This window comes from Drosophila eugracilis, unplaced genomic scaffold, assembly GCF_018153835.1.
Source record: "Drosophila eugracilis isolate 14026-0451.02 unplaced genomic scaffold, ASM1815383v1 contig_883, whole genome shotgun sequence".
In the NCBI taxonomy this organism is placed as follows: domain Eukaryota; kingdom Metazoa; phylum Arthropoda; class Insecta; order Diptera; family Drosophilidae; genus Drosophila; species Drosophila eugracilis.
The window spans coordinates 18,371-36,812 of NW_024573793.1; the positions used below are offsets into that span (position 1 = coordinate 18,371).

The 18,442-nt window shown below is 39.2% G+C and overlaps 1 protein-coding gene across 1 annotated transcript; it reads right to left on the reverse strand.

The window, feature by feature from the left end:
* Positions 1 to 199: 199 nt before the first annotated feature.
* LOC108107132 (protein Wnt-10b) lies at positions 200 to 16,030 on the reverse strand. The gene is made up of 6 exons (XM_017214533.2): positions 15,458 to 16,030; positions 8,925 to 9,072; positions 8,605 to 8,683; positions 3,066 to 3,448; positions 2,543 to 3,002; positions 200 to 669 (listed from the first exon to the last, which is right to left on the reverse strand). The coding sequence occupies exons 1-6, from the start codon at positions 15,658 to 15,660 to the stop codon at positions 482 to 484; spliced, it is 1,461 nt and encodes a 486-aa protein (XP_017070022.1). The 5' UTR covers positions 15,661 to 16,030; the 3' UTR covers positions 200 to 481.
* Positions 16,031 to 18,442: the final 2,412 nt, after the last annotated feature.

Consider the following 18,442-nt stretch of genomic DNA (forward strand, 5'->3'; position numbering starts at 1 on the left):
CCGCAATGGGCAGTACCTGGGTGCACACCTTGGACAACTATTTAGCTGGCTAATTCAATTAGCAACTGCGGCGACATTCACGTGCTAGAGAGCGAAAACGAAACAAAGGAAAAGCTCAGAGACACAGGTGGGTGAAAAGCGGCAGGTGAAAGGAAAAGAAAAAAGGAAACTGGCAACAACGCGAGTGAAAGTCAGCTGATTGACAGACTAATTATGCATCTTATTATTCGTATTTACAAAATATATTTATGCGTAATCCAAATGGCTGGAGATTGCTAAACTAAGCACATTGCATTCACACACGTTTACTGCTGTCTGTTCTTAGCCTGTTTTCTGCCCTTATTGCGTATGTTATGGTTTTCCTTTTAATACTGATTTTTGTGTGTTAAGTTTTTCATTTAGATTGAAGAAAAGTCTTTTCTTATTCGTCTGGCTGAAGGCTACCATTTCCTTCTCTCGCCTGCCACTTCGTTCATCTCCCTCAGTTGCATATGCTAATCCATTCCTCCACGTGACACTCCTCGCACTCCACATTACAGCACCATTGAAATTTACAGTGACACCGCTCCGCCCTCCGCTGGATGACTTGGCTATGGCCACGCCCACAGCAGAGGGAGGTGCATCCGTCGCTGGTCGTGGTGTTACGGTTGCACTTGCGACCAACGGTCCCTGGAAAATATTGGATATAATAACATGTTTTAATGTGTTTTGTTAGTTTATTGTAGAAAATAAAACAGATCAGAAATTCAGAAAATAAGAACTAATCGAAATATTCAAAAAACGATACTTCATTTCATTAAAAAAGAAATCCTATTGTCGGAAAATGTTCAGATTTAATCAAGCTCACTACATTCTTGATAAGAATTTAATTAAAATAAAAAGTTAAAGTTTAATAATATTTCCATTGACTGGAAATACCCAACTTTTTATCGTTTTAAAAGCTTAGAACGACATTTCCCGCTTTAACTGACTGGAAAACCTCGATCAGATCTCCTTTAATCCCTTCCCACTTGAGGACAGGCTATTAAAAGGCCATAAATAAACTATTAAACTAAAGCATAAACAAAGTATCATAATTGTTTGGACGACGATAATTGCCAACGTTAATTGCCATCATTTGGCTAGACACGACACCGGACACGAGCACGGGCACGGGCACGGAGCACATGAATCAAAACGCCCGATGGGCTGGTCACCAGTCCCCCAGTTCAGTGGAGCTATAGCTGGAGCTGATGATGGAGCTACCGAGCTAAGCCGGCGATTAATTATAAATTTGCGTCGTAATTAACACTTTTAAACTGCTGGCAGTAGCCGGCGTAGCAGCGACTTTTGATAATTTGCAAATGTGTCAACGGCAAAATGGCCAACGAAAATGGCAAGTGGCAGTTAGACGTCGATTTCGATGTGAACGTGCCTCAGCTCAAAGCGATCCCCAAAAGACAGTGACGAATCAAGGGGGTCTCAAGGGGCTAAAGCTAACGCAATAACAGTTTTTAAAAAGTGTAAATTGTTGGGAAATTCGTTGAATGATTGCTAGGTTTGAGAGGTTTTTCTAGTAAATAGTTTAATGTTTGGCAGAGTAGTTTAGTTTATAGTTATATATAGTTTATCTAGTTATCATATTACATAATAGCCTGTGAAATATTTGCTATAAAGCCAAGAAAAGTTGTCCTTAATATTATATACTAAGTATAATAGATTTAAGTGCCTATGTTAAGATACTAAAATGACCTTTGCTCTTAGCATGAATATCCTTATCTTTTTAATCAGTTAAAATAAAACCCTTCTCAGATTCGACTAAACTCCGCTCCTGCCTTAAACAATCCAAACTGAGTTAAGCTGATCCGATCCAATCCGCTCCAAACTGAGCTAAGCCAAACTGAGCTGCTATGCGCATGCCTCGTTGCCGCATTTTTTTTTTACGTGAATTATGTGGCATGTTTGGTAGCCCGTTTAAAAAACTTTTTTTTCGGTTTTTTTGCATTTGCGGTGGCTGCTGTTGTTCATTTGCATTTGTGATTTATTTATTAGAGGCCAATCAAATTTATCGCCTGGATCGTATCGGTAAATCATTTTTAATTAGTTGCACCAAATTTCTTAACGACAAAATGGTAAATTAACTTATTAAGTAATGGGTTTTTGGTGAGTAGGAATTTAAAGTGATAAGAGGCATGAATTACGAAGAAAATTTGAGGAATTTTGGCTTTATTAACCAAACTTAATTCAGTTTTAAAAAATTGATTTTAAGAAGTTCAAATCTGTTAGCAAAGGTTGACTCTGCATCTTTAACACTTGTACTTATTAGTTGGTCTTGCTAAGGTACTCTGTTAGTTGTAAACATTGGACTAATAATCATTATTTTCAATGCTTTACTTTCTATTATTTAAAGTCTCTTTCAACTAGTAAGTCATAACAGTTCGGAACATTTTTAAGTCTTTTCATTTACTTTTAACAGAAATAAAACTATAAATTTTAATGTAAAATTCAGGTATATAAAACCAAAGAGCGTCAGACTAACTAATTGTTCTAAAGCCTAACTCACCCTGTATATCAGCTCCAAGATCCCGTTCACAGAAGTTCGGCGATCGTTGGTAGTAAAACAACGAGGTCTCCAGTTTACGGGCCATTCTTGCCGCATTTTTATCGGCGCTCTGTTGTCGCGTTCCCCGCTCTACTCCAAGATCCTCATGTCGGCGCGCCTCTGAATCACCTGTTCCACCTCCATCATGACCACCAGATGCATCCGCGGTATCCAGATCGGGTGAAGTGGATCCAGATCCACTGCCCCCATTTGACTTCTTATTTCGCGCCCGTTTTAAGACAACCACAGGCTCCCCGTTGCCCAGATTCGATTGATCCACCAGAATGGCCTTGCGGAACTGATGCTTCAGCACCTTGCCCACGATGTGGAAGTCGGGGGCGGACTTCCAGCAGGTCTTAAGCTGGCAGCTGCCGGACATTCCATGGCATTTGCAACGGAACTCCATGTTGTTGGAGACGGCCTAGGAAAGTATTTAGAAAGTTATAGAAAGAAAGAAAGAGAGAAAATGAGGAGCTAAACTTACTATCCGTCCAGCATGATTGTTGTGCAGATTGATCTTCGACTGGATGTCGCCGGCCTTCTCGCGGCAGTCGAGGAACAGCTTGGAATACTCGACGCCAAAGTCCATGTTGTGGGAGCAGCCGCCCCACTTCCAGCGACTGGCGATCTTGGAGCGCTCGTACTTCTTCTCCTCCTCGGGCGTTAGAATCTGGTTCGTCTCCAAGTACTGGAGAAACTGCTTCTTCTCCTTGTCGAGCGATTGGCGCAGGTTCTTGTTGAGCGTTTTCCGATTGATGGTCGGGTCGCAGCCGCAGGACATCAAACGACCTTGGCTGCAGGCGCGGGCCACACTGTGGGCCACTCCGGCAGCCGAGATGGCAAAGGCGAACGCACTCTCTCGGTAGCCTAAAACGGAAAGAAGTGCGTTGAGGAGTAGCTGGTATGTGTATCGGAATGAGGTGGTCCTGCCCCTGGGAATCATTGGCCACTACGCCAATTTATGCGGTGTTATTTTTAACGCTGCATTCGAAGCAGTCGCCGTCCTGGGAATTCAGCGGCATTTCAGCTTTGACAACAGCTCAGAGCAAAGAGGTTGTGGCAAGACCATTTTTAATGATGCAAGTCCACACCCACCCAAGACTGGGATGCACTTAGAAAAATACTAAAGCTTAAAGTTTTGGGATATGCATAAAAGCGATTTCCTTATAATGGCGGAACTAAGTGTTATCGATTATCGATCTCTGTTATTATCTCAGACTAGAACCATAGTGATGCCGATGATTAGATATTAAGGATGAATAATGGTTGTTATTTATCTTTAATATTAGTAAAGAAGAGCTCTCAAAATCCCTCCAGTGTATTATTTGAAATGCCTTATGCAGCGCTGGCAGCTGTCAAATGGCTGTCAAAAATGCTGACGTTAATCATGGTCGACATGGCCGTGAGTGTCCCAAAGTTGGCAACATTTGTCAAGCGATTGACATGCAAATGGTCAGCGCCACTTTGCATAATGCCAAAAGCAGAGTAAGAGAGAGCGAGAGAGATCTCCAAATCGGCGACAGTACGAGTACATATGTCAATGTGACAGGCTTGCATCATTCTGGGGTCGCGGATACCAGTGCTGGGGCTCCTCCTCCTCCTGGAGCCCCTGTCAAGCAATCAGTCAGTCAGTCAAGTTGGCCAGTCCGTCACTCAGGATGCGCACGAATGCAAATGTCAATGTTGTGACAAGTTGTCCTACAGATCGGGGGGTTCCAGTTCCATGTTCCAGCGATCGATTGCTGCACTGCAAGTGCAATGGAAAATTGTGTGTGTAGCGCGCATTTGATTGACGATTAAGACGCCATCAATCAAGGCATCAGCGAACAGTAGCCCCACTCCCAGCCCACTCGGCATTCTTCACTCCCGCTTTTCACTGATCACTGATCGTTGATCAATGATTGCTGATCGCTGATCGGTGATCGCGGACTTGATTTATGCACGCTTTGTTTGTCTGGCCGTCCCCTCTCGGGCCATTTGCAAATCCAAATCACATCATTGCCAACAGTTACATTTGACAATGCCTTGGGGTCCCTCTATCCACCGATCCACCGATCTACCGATCTCCTGATCTTGCCATCTCGCGATCTCTCACCGCCTTGCGCATAAATTGGCCACAAAACCGAGATCTGACTTGGCTTGGCGACCTGTCTCGATCTCCGCCAGAGTCTGGAGCTCCCGTCCCTTGTCCCCTGTCCCCTGTCTCCTGTCCCGCGTGTTGCAATCCCAAGTAATTGTTTGCGACATACGTCGCTCGCTTGTTGTCACAAGTCCAAGAGAAACCCAGGAGAAACCCGAGAGAGAGAGCCAAGAGATAGGTCCTCTGACAAAGGTCGATCTTAAATCACACACTAAAAAATAAAATATTTCATAAAAAAACTTACAAAGAAGTACTTTACCTTAGATAATGTCTTACATAAATTTACATTTATTCCAAGCTTAAATCTGTAAAAATACTAAATCCTAAATCTTAAATCATAATGAAGGAATATAAGTTAAGTTAAAGAAAGTGATTAAGAAAGCCCTATTTTCAAGTGTAGGTAATCCTTTTACTACTTTTTTGCTGCAACCTTTAGTAGAGCCATGCCCCATCCACTGCCCTCTGCTCCACTTGATTGACAATAATGCATGGTAGCAGCAGCAGCAGCCGTACCAGCAACCCAATCCAAGATCAGCGATCTGCAACGACGACTTTGCGACGATCAACGATCAACGACGATCGACGGCCGACGAGTTCCATAAGTTATAGTAGATGTATGCAAAATAGTTGACCTGTCCGTGCGCCGTTTCGATTGTCAGTCATTGTGCGACTCGCCGACCGGGCGACTTGATTTGTTTCGTTTCACTTGGTCGCCCCATCGTTGGTTGGCCCCCGTATCTTGAGGTCCCCATGTCGTCCACTGTCCACTGTCCACTGTTCGATGTCCACTGTCCAATGTCCGTCCATCGAATCGATCCCTGACTTTGTGGCTGCCTTTCTGCCCTTATAAGTCGTCTTCGCTGGCCGCGATCGTTGCACGCGTTGCTGTTGGCCTGTCAATATTGACTCTCGTTATGTGCAGTTCCTTCCTTATTTAATGGACGCACGAACGGACCGGGTTGACAAACGGACAGTGGACAGTGGACAGTGGACAGTGGACAGCGGACTGCTGGACAGACGGACGATCCTCAGACATGTCAGTGACATAAGCTTGGGTTTACCATATTGGCTGAAGGCTAGTTGAGAGTTACTTGGAAGTGCTGCTGCCGCTGCTGCTGCTGCTGGTGTGGCATGCATTTGGAGATTTATGGCTCGGCATTGTCTTTTCGGCAATGTTGTTAACTTTAACCCGCCGGCTTGGCATTTGCCTCGAACCACTGCCATGCCCCCGAATGCAAATAATATGCACAAAATGTGCTGTAATGGAATTATTTCATCTCAGATCCCCTTAGTTCTTAAAAGAACAACGGAAATGTTTTGGAACTAAAAATATATTCAAAAATAAAGGTAATGATATCTTTAATAAACAATATCAAAAAAAGGCTAAGCTTATTATTAACTTTTGCTTTTGCCAGCTTCATAATTCTGAACTCAAGGAATCCTTTAAGAAATCAGGTCTTAAATGGATTTCTCTCTTAATAAAAGTTAATTAAAATGATGGCAGGTTAAAATTACTTATTAAAATAAAGTAAATTTAAGAAATATAACACTTTTCTATACTAATATCAGATATATAATATTTAATCCCAAGAGATAACCGTTTTCAGTTCCACAAATTTAGTTCGATTAGGAAACGAGAACGATGCTGATAATCACATCAGTGGAATGACAATGACAATGTTGGGACTCTGACCGTGTCCACTAAATCCACACAGCCACATCAATTCCATAGCCAAATCCCATATCCCATATATCCCATATCCATTCCCAGGACTGTCCTGTCCTGTCCTGTCTGCTCCTCTCCAAAAAGCATTCGTTTGTCTCGGCTGTTCGTTGTCAGTGGATGCGGCAGCATCCGTCAACGGAGATAACAATTTTTTAAATTGAAATTGAATGAAGTGGTTTGCTTACAATATAATTTATACGATGAATGCAAATAAATTACGCCGCACGAAAGACGACGAAAACGAGATGAGGCCTTAAGTCTAAAGCCTTAAGCCCCTGGGCCTTTCCCTTTTAGCTTCTGTGGCCGCTGCTGTGCTGTGCTGTTGTCGCCTGTCGCATTGAAATTTGTGAGAAATCTCCCGAACATCTCCCGGCCATATATCGTTTGCATCTGGATGCAGTGCCGCCATTTTGCCCATTTCCATTGTGTTTCCTTTAGCTTGGCCTTCCTTGCCCCCTTTCCCCCTTTTTTTGGCATTTTTACAGCAATCGTATGATGCATAATTTAACTAATGAAGCATTCTGGTTAAAGAAGTGAGCCTTTTCCCATAGGATGGCTTAAGTGTCTGGCCAAATTAGTGGGTAATTGAGTTTGGATTTATTTCTTTGAATTGCGTTTACATTTTTAATGGGTGGGGTTTTAAGTTGAAGATGTTTTTGATTTAAATATAGACACTAAGCTTCCAATGAAGGCAAACAGATTTTATGTACAAAATTTGTTAATTATTTCAGAGACTTAAGTATAGATGAAATAGTAGCATGAAAATCTGACTTCTTACATTCATTTCAAGGCTGTTTATCTAAGATCTTCTATCTTACAAATCAAAAATATGGAACATAGAGGCAGTAGTGGAACGAATTTCCCTCAAGCTGATCTTCTTTCTATTGGAAATCATAAATAGAATTCCATTTTATATAAAATTCTTCCGCTTTTTAAGGTTTTTGTAACGGAGACAAAGATGAATTTGGAAGAAATCACTGATATGTACCCCAACAGTTCCTGATCTTTCTGTTAATAAGAAATCCCTTCTACTAACACCCACCCCAACCCGATGATATCATGACTCATAACAGTAGTCAACGGGAAAATAAGAAGCTTGCCAGGTTTTGCAGAGAAAAGCGTAGATCGGCGCCTGTGATCAGAGTTACCGCTACTTGTTGGCCCGTCCAACAAAAGGGGCTTAGAATGCGGCTCCTCTTTGTTGTATTTAGATGGGCCTCATAGAGAGAGAGTGTGTGTGATCTATCCGTCATAAGGCACACGCCGCGTGGGTTTCCAAACAGAGGGGGGATTGGGTAACACAATGCCCCCCGGACAGATTAAGATATCAAAGTCAAAGTTCGCATAGCCGCCGTTTTCGCGATGCGATGCACCGATCTGTGACAAAACGGTGGGTCCCAGTCCTCCTCAGAACAAGGTCCACTCAACACTCTTACTCGGCCACAACGAAATTTGATCTAGTCCGGGTGAGGCGAGTGCATAGGAAGAAAATGTTTGTGATTTCAAATTGTAAACTTTTAATTTTAAGTTCATTTGATATATAGAAGATATAGAGGAATATAGATTATATTCGATTTAAAAATTGAACCACAAAAAAATAATGTTAAAACGACTAAAAATTTAATTTCTATCCCCTTCTTTCGATCGATTTAATGGAACAAACTTTTCATTTTTGGTATATTATTACTAACAGTTTATAAAGTTTTAAGTTCCTCGAAAATTATTTCCTGTGTGGGAGCATTAGAAGCTGGGATTGTGTTGCTGCTGTGGCTTTTCTGCCATGTCGTGTCTAATAATGCGACGGTTAATAGCTTCGGACATTGTCTGCTTGACCAAACGTCTCCGCTATGGGCAATTTTAATTAGACTCTTTTCCTAGCGGTTTGCGTGTGGGCCGGCAATGTTTGCAGACCCCTTCCCCCTTTGCCCCTCTGCCAACCAAACCCCCTGCCCTAGCTTTTCCGAACCGCAAAACTCGTTGACAGTTGGCGGACTTTCGTTGGCGGACTTTAGCCTGGTCATAAAGCGATTTTGTTTGCGTGAAAGCTGAGCCACGCTTACTGCACATTTTAGTGTCAGCTTAATGGCTTTGGGCCACGGCTACCTCGACAACCTCCGTTGGCAACCTGAACCTGGGAAACTCTCTCGAGCAACTCACCTTTCTTTAGCAAACTGGAGGCATGCGGATTGCGGCTCTTTGTGCTCAGCGACGAACAGTTCCATCGATGCCATTGAAACTGTTGGGGAGAATGCAGGGCAAAGTGGGGGAATTTTAATGGTATTCAACTACTAAGGAGTTCATTTAGATATAGGGAAATTGTGGCATTAAACTAGATAGACTTTCACCATTAATTTTTGTAATAATTAAGATAATGAAGAATATTTATCAAACAAAAAGAATTTAAACCTGTAAATAAATACTACTTTTTGACATTTGGCAAATATATAAAATAATATTTTAAATATTCAAGTTTGCACCTGAATTTGGCATTCACGAATGGCCATGTCGAGTCCTTCCAGAGCGGCCGCCGTCACATCACTGGCCTTGTAGCAGAGCTCCACCTGATCCTTGGTTAGTCCAGGCACTGAACGGCAGGTGGCGCGGCCATCCGGCAAGCCATAGAGCCTAAAAGAAATTTGAATACAAAATTAATCAAAAAATCTTAAGAAAATATTCACATAAACGATGGGAACATTTTTGGGCCATAGCTTAGATGACTTTGCTCTCAGAATTTTAAATCCAATTAAAATTTGATTACAGCTAGCAACCGCAGTTGGCAATAAATGGCCCGAAAAAGTGAACCCAACAATTCGAAGACCGTAATTAACCTTGAGTGGCTGGCACAAAACCGCAGAAGAAACCCCGAAAAAAAAAAACAAAAACAAGACTAAACTAATTAAATTTCATTTTGTTTTCGTTTCTCTAGATGTGAAATTAAATTTGCTTTTATTTCAGCTGAGATTTAATCGAGCTGCGGTTCGAGACAGTAGCTAAATATAATTTTTGTTACCAAGTTTGTCATAAATCGTGTTGTCAAATGTTTGGGCGATGAATCACGCAGCTCTGCAGCAGCCAAAAAAAAAAAACTGTGCTTAACTAGATCAAGAGATTCTTAACCCTACTAAATTTGTTTCTAAATAATAAAAGGGAGTAAGAGAACCTCCATACTTAAATCGATGTAAAAGTAAATGAAATTTCATTCTATTTTGTTAGCCAATCATAGCCCCTATTTTATGAAAAGGGGTTAACAAATCCACTACCGACTGAACCCATTTAAGATCGAGCCATGGCATTCAAGGTCAGCTAAGTTAAGTTAAGCCGGGCCGAGGTGTTCAGATCTTTGGTCAGAGATACCAGATACGAGTTTTGTTTTTTTTTTTTCGCTTTTTTCCCCTTGTGCAGTATGTGAGTGAGTGCCAGTTGACGTTGAACAACTTCATCTGAGTTTAGCCATAGGTCTAACTTCAGCTGATGTGTTGTTGCCACATCGCGACTTGCATCGCTTTGGAATCGCGTTGAAATCGCGTTGATCTACGACACGCAGCAAGGAATACCGGGCGTATACGTGATGTGAGCGTCTGGCGTCTGCAGCTTAAAATCGTTGGTAAATATATATTTTCTTAATGCCCAGACTCAATCTTCTGCGGTTGCTTCTTCTTCACTGGCGCGGGGTTAATTGTGGCACGTCGCGTGTAGGGAAAAACGAACACAAAAATGCCTCAAATGTATAAACGTGCCATTTTCACACACGTCTCTCTTTGTTGCAAAGAGCAAAGATTTAGAGATCCTCATCGAGGCATTGCGCCTCATTTGTATGCCACTCGCAACTCGCAACGTAACTGCAGTCGCTGATTTAGTTAGCAGATCGCCAGATCAACAGATGGCCAGATCCGCACAGCAGGTTCAAATAATTTAAGAAATTTGTAGCTCTAAATGCTGAATTTGCATATCAAATTAAGGCAGAGAGGATTAAAGGAAGGTAAGTCTTAGGAATTTCTTGGTTAATCTAATCTGTTGTTATTTTATTATTTCAATATTTACCTAAATTTAACTGACTTAACTCATTTCTCAACTAATCATTACCTTGAAGTAGTTTATAATCAATGAAGTTATACGACTTAGAAGCCATAACTAGCTATCGATTAAGTAACTTTTTACTACCTTCCAACTAGCACAAATTGCCATTTCAGAACTAATCTTAATTTGAAAAACAAAAAAAAAAACGAGTAAAGGAAATCTCAAAGGCAGTGAGGAAAAAAAGAGGATAAAATAAGCTGAACAACTTCTTGGGCAAAATGCATTTTAATTGGCTGACGTTTCTGCGATACGAATGTGAATTTGCAATGCGGCCCAGACATCTTGCCAGATAAAGAATTTAAACTGATGCACATTTTGTTAACAGCTTTATAAAGCATATGGCTTTTAGTTACCATTGCCGATGCCATTTGCCGACTTCAATAAAACTGATAAGCGAACGTAAAGAGAGAAAGAGCAGTGCACTGAGAGAAAACTAAATTGTTTACGGATTAAACTTTAAGCCTTAAAAAGGTTAAAGATGGATTTGTTTCAGATTAAATGTGTTTAAAAGGAAGTTAAGTTACAGATTTTGACTTAAATTTAGATATATAAAATCTTGAATTTTATTTTCTCTGCACAATAAAAGTGCCCGATTTGCCGGTTTCAGGGGTCTGAGTCATGCTTCTCAAGCCAGTTCAGTTCCCAGATTCCTCGTTTGCGTATTTCACGCGATGCGATAGCAATGCAATTGATTCGCTTATAAAATTTATCGATCGCTGTTCCTTCGAAACAGAGCCAAGACGTTTGCTTATCAGGCGTGGAGAGTGTTGTGGCCAAGATAAAAGCCGGCAACTGGCCAGGTCTAAATTTCATTTCGATTTTCATAACCAAGTTGCTGCAGTCCTTTCTCACGCTCGATGATTCCATTCGCGAGTTCTATTGAAATGCCATAAAAAGTTTGAGGCTTTAATAGGCGCCGCCACAGCCAGACTTTTTCGCCTGTTTTTTTTTATTTATACTTTTTTTTTTATATATTTCTTATATTTTGTGTCTGGCCTGTCAAACGGTAGCCCATGCATAAATCAAGGATTTCTACTGCTCTCCAGCGACCTCTCTCTATATACATATAGACAATCTTTGTTATTCAGCTAGCAGGCTAAGCTAAAGCCAGGCAGGCCAGTTTAGGCCAAACAATGTTTCCCACACAGAGTTAGATACAGACGGATAGCCGGAGATTGAAGCATTTCAGTTGGGGCAGATAACTTCGGTGGAGACATTCCTGAACAGTTTGTTTTCTACTTTGGAGGGAGGGAGGGGAGGCTTGAATTCGGGCGACCACAGCCACAGCTAGGAATGTCTTTGATCCAATCCGTCCATGTACAGGGTGATCCGGCATAAAAATATTTCATTTCCATACATGAAGAGATTTTTTAGGTAATTAAATACGGTATCGCATATTCTTGATATTTTAGAGGTTGCATCAAAATAGGTTGCATTAAAAAGCTTTCCATTTTTTAGGTATCATTTGATAAAATTATTAAAACTCTATTGAAAATTTAATCAAATAGAATTAAAATAGTTAAGCATTCTTAGTTTAATTTAAAATTAGGTATAAAAGGAAGGCCTTAAGGAACAAAGCTTGGTGTCAATATTTTGAATATGTGTAGGCATCTTTATGAACATGCCGTTCTCCTCTGTGTTCCCAAACTAACTGTTCTTTCTTCCTTTATCTTATTCTATCCTATCCAAATTCCTACATGTATTGGTGACATTTGCCGATCGAGCGAACAGGACACACATAGTGTTCGCTAGTATGCAAAAGTAAGGGAGGGGAATACATTGTGCTTACAACTAAGTTTGTATGGATAAGTTAGTGTGACTGTTTGTTACACATGTTAGCGAGTGTGACCGCCTGTTATATATGTTGTTTAGTAGTTTCTGAAAATGCTGTGTAATTTGGCTAAGAATAACGTTATTTTATCCGCATCAAAAAGCTTATAAAATTTAAATTTTTATAAAAATTTTTCTGAATAAGTTTTCCCCTTTGTTTGTGTTTTTTGGTATTGTCTTTAAATTAGTAGGATTTTTTATTGAAAGAAATATCAGACTTTAATCTTAAAAAAAAATAGCTAAAGAATAAGAACCATTGATTTGCGTAAAATATTATTATGCTGCCTGGCGGAAGCAAAAATCAGCAGCTGTTGGCTCATAAATAATTTCACATCAAGTTGGAGGTGGTGATGCGAGAAAAAAGCACCTGAAGAACCCTTGAACGTGTGAAATCTGCTGCAGTGCTGGCTCACCTGTGAGCCCAGGTGTCTGGTGGGTGTGTGTGCACCCAATTAAGCTGCAAACTGCAGAACTGGCGACCCGGAGGCGTGGCACTTCGACAATTCATTTGCATTTCAAACAAGCGAAATTGTGGCGCACCATGGCTCTGTGGCTGTGGCAGTGCCTCATTATGCGTTGCAATTATGACGTTGCAACTACCTATAAGGATGACGAAGGAAGCGCCGAGAAGAGCAACAACAACGCCAGCGAATTGCAAGCTGCACTTCAGTTGCAACATCGCCGCTGCATTGCAGCTCTGCTGCACTGCTGCAGTCTCAACAAGCAGGGCAAAAAAGTATGTTGACAACCCCAAGGAACAAGAAAAGGTTGCATTTTTATGTGGCACTCGAAGACTGCAACACCCTTACGCACTGATTGTTATAGTTTGCTATATAAATATCATCTAAGATTTATGATTTTTGGAAAGTATGAATAAATGTACTTTTGTCATTTAGATATGAATTGGAAAGTTGATCTGCAATGATGAAGTCAATTTGTAAACTTATTATAAATAGTATATCAAGTTTTCATAGGGCTGAAAATTATAGCTTAACAAGAACAAATCCAGAAATTCATCAACATATGACATTTTCTATCTATATTTTGCTTCTTAAAACCCTTAAATTATGTTAGATTAAAAAGTATCATATATAAAAGTAATTTTTCAATATTTGATATCCTTTACTTAGTTCAAAGAAAAGTACCCCCTGAAAGTGTATGACAACAACGAGAGTAACGAGATTAACAAGCTGCAACTACTAGGCGAGGCAACCAGTCGGGCAAGGCAAAGTAATGCAACCAACAGCCAGTGTACTTGTATCCAGCATCCATCCAAGCCAGCTCCCTGGTCCCTGCCCCCTGATCCCTGCTCCAAGCACCATGTTACCAGCTCCGCCTCACTGCGCACATGGAAAATCGAGAGCCTGGCCAGAAGACTCGGATTGACAAGCGACCCAGGCGCATTATAAAACTTGAGTACCGGGGACCACCCTGCAATTGGAATCAGCTCGATTGTGTGTAGGCCCCCGTGGTTCGTTCGGTAACTGGGAACATTGGAGGGCACTGCAATACCGATTCCAATCCCGATCCAGCGACAGACTGCAATCCAAACTCCAATCATCCACTGCTAGTAGGAGGCGGGCACGGGAGCCGATGGCAATTTTATTTGCCACAAGTTGCACAAGCCTTCTAAAATGGCGCTCGTTGTTTGGCTGGGTCTAACATGTAAGTTGCCATTTTTGTTAGCATGGCCGCGAAATAGTTTTGTTGGATTAACTAAATCATTTCATAGATATTTTAATATAAATGTTTTTGAAGCAGAAAAATAATAATTTGAAAGAAGTAACTAGGAAACAGGTGATTGTTGTGAGCTATAGTTTCTGTATTTGTATATATTTTTCCATTACATATATTCCTAATACCTTGCCTTAATTTCGACAGTTTTAACTACCATTATATATTATTTCTTACTAAGAACAATGAAAATTACCATGGTGGTCCACATTTATAGAGATGTAGTCGAATTCGAAAAATTGTTCCTTACGTTACCAACTTAATGATATATTTAAATGACAAGTTAAGGAGTTTTATTTAGACCATTACTTAGTTAATAGAATGGAATTATTTTTATTATTTTTTTTCAGCATATAGTCTTATATTCTACCATTATCATAAAATACAAAATGTTCACAAAACTTACATAACATTTATATTTATAAAGGTAAAGTGTAAGTTAATTACGAAAGATTGAAAACATTACGTTACGTTAGAAGGTGACGTTATCGATATCATATTAGCTTTTTTACTATTAATCGATAAGATCTTATACCAAGAAAAATGTTAGTTTCGATAATTGTAACCAAATGTGAATATACTGAAATAGTATTTTAATAGTATTTATTTAATAAATTATTATTACATTTAATTTTATTTAACAAACGAAACAAGAAGTTTTATTTTTTCCCAAGCAAATAAAATAAAGAAATAAAAATAAATAATGATGTACTTTAATGTTGTCTTTTAAAGCTTGTACAAAAAGCAATTAATATTTGAAATAAAACAGAAACACGTACCAAAAGCTCATTTTAGTCTGACGCAAAAATAGTAAAAGTATAATTTATTTTGTTATTTTTGGTTAGTAAATAATATTGTGAATACTTGAAGATATCCTTCTTCTCCTATGTTTTATCGTGGTCTCTTTGGATTTCTTTAAGTTAAATTTACCCCATTCCATGCCCTATTTACCTTACAATTAACATATTTCCGATGTACATGTTCCCTAACCAAAACCCCTCAAGAAGGTGAAAATAGCCAGCTTCCCACCGTGTGTAATTCCCACCGCATCAATAATCTCATGTTAATCGGGCACAATTAGGTTGGCTTAATTTCCCTGGGCTATCACTAGATCAATATTAATTATGCCAACACCTTCGGCTGACAGGTGTTTCTGCGGCTCACTCCGGCGATTGATTAATCTGTTGTTGCTGCAACAGCAGTGTTGTTGTTGCTGGTCGTTTAATTAATTAACCCGCCAACAGGCCGCCATATAAAACGAGGTAATGAGCCCGGCTGGAAGTTAATTTGTTGACAGGCATTTTACAGAGCCGAGTTTTGCTTTACATGCTCGTGAATGGCGATGGATTCGGTCTTAGGATAGACTTACCAGCGTGTGCAGCAGGCCAAGATAATCACAACAATTAAATGCAAATTGCAATGGCGCGATGTTGCCGGTGTGGCAACCAGGTTGTTGCCAGTGCTGCTTCCTGCTTCTTGTTGCTGCTGCTGCGGCTGCTGCTGCTCGTGGCCTTTTGATGTTGCTCGCCGCCACGCAGTCATCGCTCGGCTTTGATTTGCATAAATTTTCATACAATTGTGGCCAAATGTTTAATTGCTTAGCATTTTCGTTAATCAATTTATCACTGGGCACTGGGCTGTTGGTCGTTGCAGCGGCTTTCGAACTCGTTTGCAGGGGCCAAGCAGCAGGAAACATTTTGTAGAGCTCATTTGAAAAGGTAGAAACTCGTTTCCTTTGGCCCTTCACATTTTTGTTGTTAACTTTTAGTTGGTTTTATTTTTGGGTAAGTCTTTTACTAATTCACATTTTTCGATGTTTGTTTAGTTATTATTTAAATAAGAACTTCTAAAGGGGAACAGAAAATACAAATCTTGTAAAATTAAAAGAAAGAAAGAACTTAAATGGGAAAGAGTTTTTGCACTTTTCTAGTTTCTTTTACGTTGTTTTTGATATTAATTTTAATGCTGATATTTTTACATTCATTGGTAGAAATGTTTTTAGTATGTTATGTTATGTTTTTTTAATATTTAGCCAGATTGATTTTAGTCTTAAAAGTTTTTCATTTTTATAAAATTTGTTGTTGTAGAGTTGCCATTCGCTAGTAAGAGTTTTATAAACTTTTAATAATCACTTTTAAGACAATAATTTCTTATTTTATTTTTTATTTGCATATCCAATAGAAATCTCTAACCAATATTACAGTGGTTTTCCCTTTGTGATTTTTTCTTCACTTTTAATTTAATTTTTCACTCGAAACCATAGGCCAAAGACCGGCCACTCGACGATCTGCTCTGGCTTTCAACTTTGAGCTCAACTCCTTGGCTACTGGCTGGCTGGCGAAAATCGTTAACTTCGTAATGTTTGTCTTTACATTCGTTATTTTTTATTTTCATTTTTTTTTTTTTTGCCATTTACAATCGGTTTTTGGCTTGGAACCAAGAGGAGACCGGGCTTGTCCGATTGGTCTGTAATACAAGTTTTGGATTCTTGTAGTTAAGCTGAGGTCTTTCCTCCTTTTCCGCTCTTTGCTTCTGTTTCTGGGTGGTTTTCCTGCTTCGATTTGCGGGTTTTTCGAGCCAGGAAGGTTATGACTCGGTGTGTGGCAATCGGACTAAGAATGGCGATTATGTTTTAGATTTCATTTGATGTTTTTATTTGTTAAGTTTCAAAGTTAATTTGTATACTAATTGATTAGCATAAGAAGGGGTTTGTTTTCGTGTTACTTTTTGTTTATGGAGGTTTGGAATCTAAATTGATTGAGGGATTATTTTATAGATTTCATTTGATTACAGTTTTTGCTTTATAAGCACAAAAAGTTTTATATAATTTTATCAAAGTCTTTTGTTTTTTATGCAGAAAAGTTATATATATTTTGATAATAAAAATAGCCGTTATTTAAGTCTTTTTTTATGCCAAAAAAGTCAATAAAATTGGTTCATACAATAAATTTTATTACTGTCTTTTTTAATACCAAAAAGCTAAATACAAATTTATTAAAATGTTTTGTTTGTAAACGCCGAAAATCCTTTAAAAATATTTTTGGTCTCGTTAAACAATTTATTTGTTTTTAATGTTTTTCTTCAATCAACTTTTCTTTAGCTAGTTATTTAGTTTTAATGTGTGGAAAATGTAAGCCAGTTTTTTTTTTTAACCAAAACAAGTGAAATCGACGACTTTTTTTAGGTTTAAATAAAATATTAAGTTTATTGGTTGGATAACTTAACAGCTTTTGTTCAACAAAAATAGAAAGTGATGGAATTCGTATTATATATTGTTTAAATTGATCAGAAGCTTATGGGCATTATGGGCTTGGACCAACCATTTTATATCAAGATAAAATTTATTTAATTTCATTTTTAATCAACTTTTGCACATATTAAATTTCAGTTTGAGATTTATAGAATATTTAATAAAAAATTGATTAAGATTATATATTATAGTTTAAATTTTATTAAGCTTTCGTAACTTAAATGTTTTGCGGACAGTTCTCTCTTTGTTATACAAAAGTTCTTAATCAAAGCTTCTTTTACTTTATTAAAAATTATTAATTAGGTCTCACACTAACGAATTATTTTGCAAGTTTGAATTGAGTTATAAATATTAATTTGTAAACACTTTGTTAAGAACTTGAACTAATTTGAATTTTGATTTGGTAGGCTATGATTTGTCGCACGGAAGACACAGGACACGAACGTCCTGCCAGCAAAGCGATTCGCGCCACTATGAGACGAGAGCCGAGCTCGCCGGCCTCTAAATGCAAATTAAAATTGAAATATTTGAAACGGAGGCTGGCTTCGTTGTTATCGCCATCAACATCAGCATCGTCGGTTGTTTTCGTTGTGCTCGTCCTCGTCCTCGTTGTCCTGTGCGTGTTATCCTGGGAATTACGGATCCCCCCCCTAGAGTGCGGGACTTTCGTTGGGAGGTGGATGTGGAATGTGCGCGTGCCTTTCCGTACGGAGGGTGAATTCCGGTGATTCCGGCGACTCAGCGACTGGCTGGCGAAAGTACAAATACATCAAAGGATGCAAAAACACCAACAGCCATACAGGACATATTGAGGCAGGGCTGCTCATTCTGGTTGCATTTATCCCATGCGAGAGAATGTCTTTGTTAGCCTCGATTTGCGGTCCAATTAACACATTGTAAGAGGTATTATTTATAATAATATTATAATAGAATATGAAAATACCCTTTAAATTAAGATGCAAGTAATGGAAATTCCCCTAGTTCAGCTAACTTTCTATCACACTTAATCAATTTAAGTCTTAACCCCTGGCTGCTGGCTACTTGACACCTGACTGGCTGTCTGGCCTTTAAAGACTGATTAAGCAGCATCCTTGGGTTTTTGTT

Coding starts and splice junctions, on each gene's coding strand:
- LOC108107132 (XM_017214533.2), bottom strand. CDS start 15,660: ATGAAAATTTATGCAAATCAAAGCCGAGCGATGACTGCGTGGCGGCGA. Junction 9,073..15,457: donor TTGGCCTGCTGCACACGCTG/GTAAGTCTATCC, acceptor AATTTCTTTTAG/GCTCTATGGCTTGCCGGATG. Junction 3,003..3,065: donor ACAATCATGCTGGACGGATA/GTAAGTTTAGCT, acceptor ATACTTTCCTAG/GCCGTCTCCAACAACATGGA.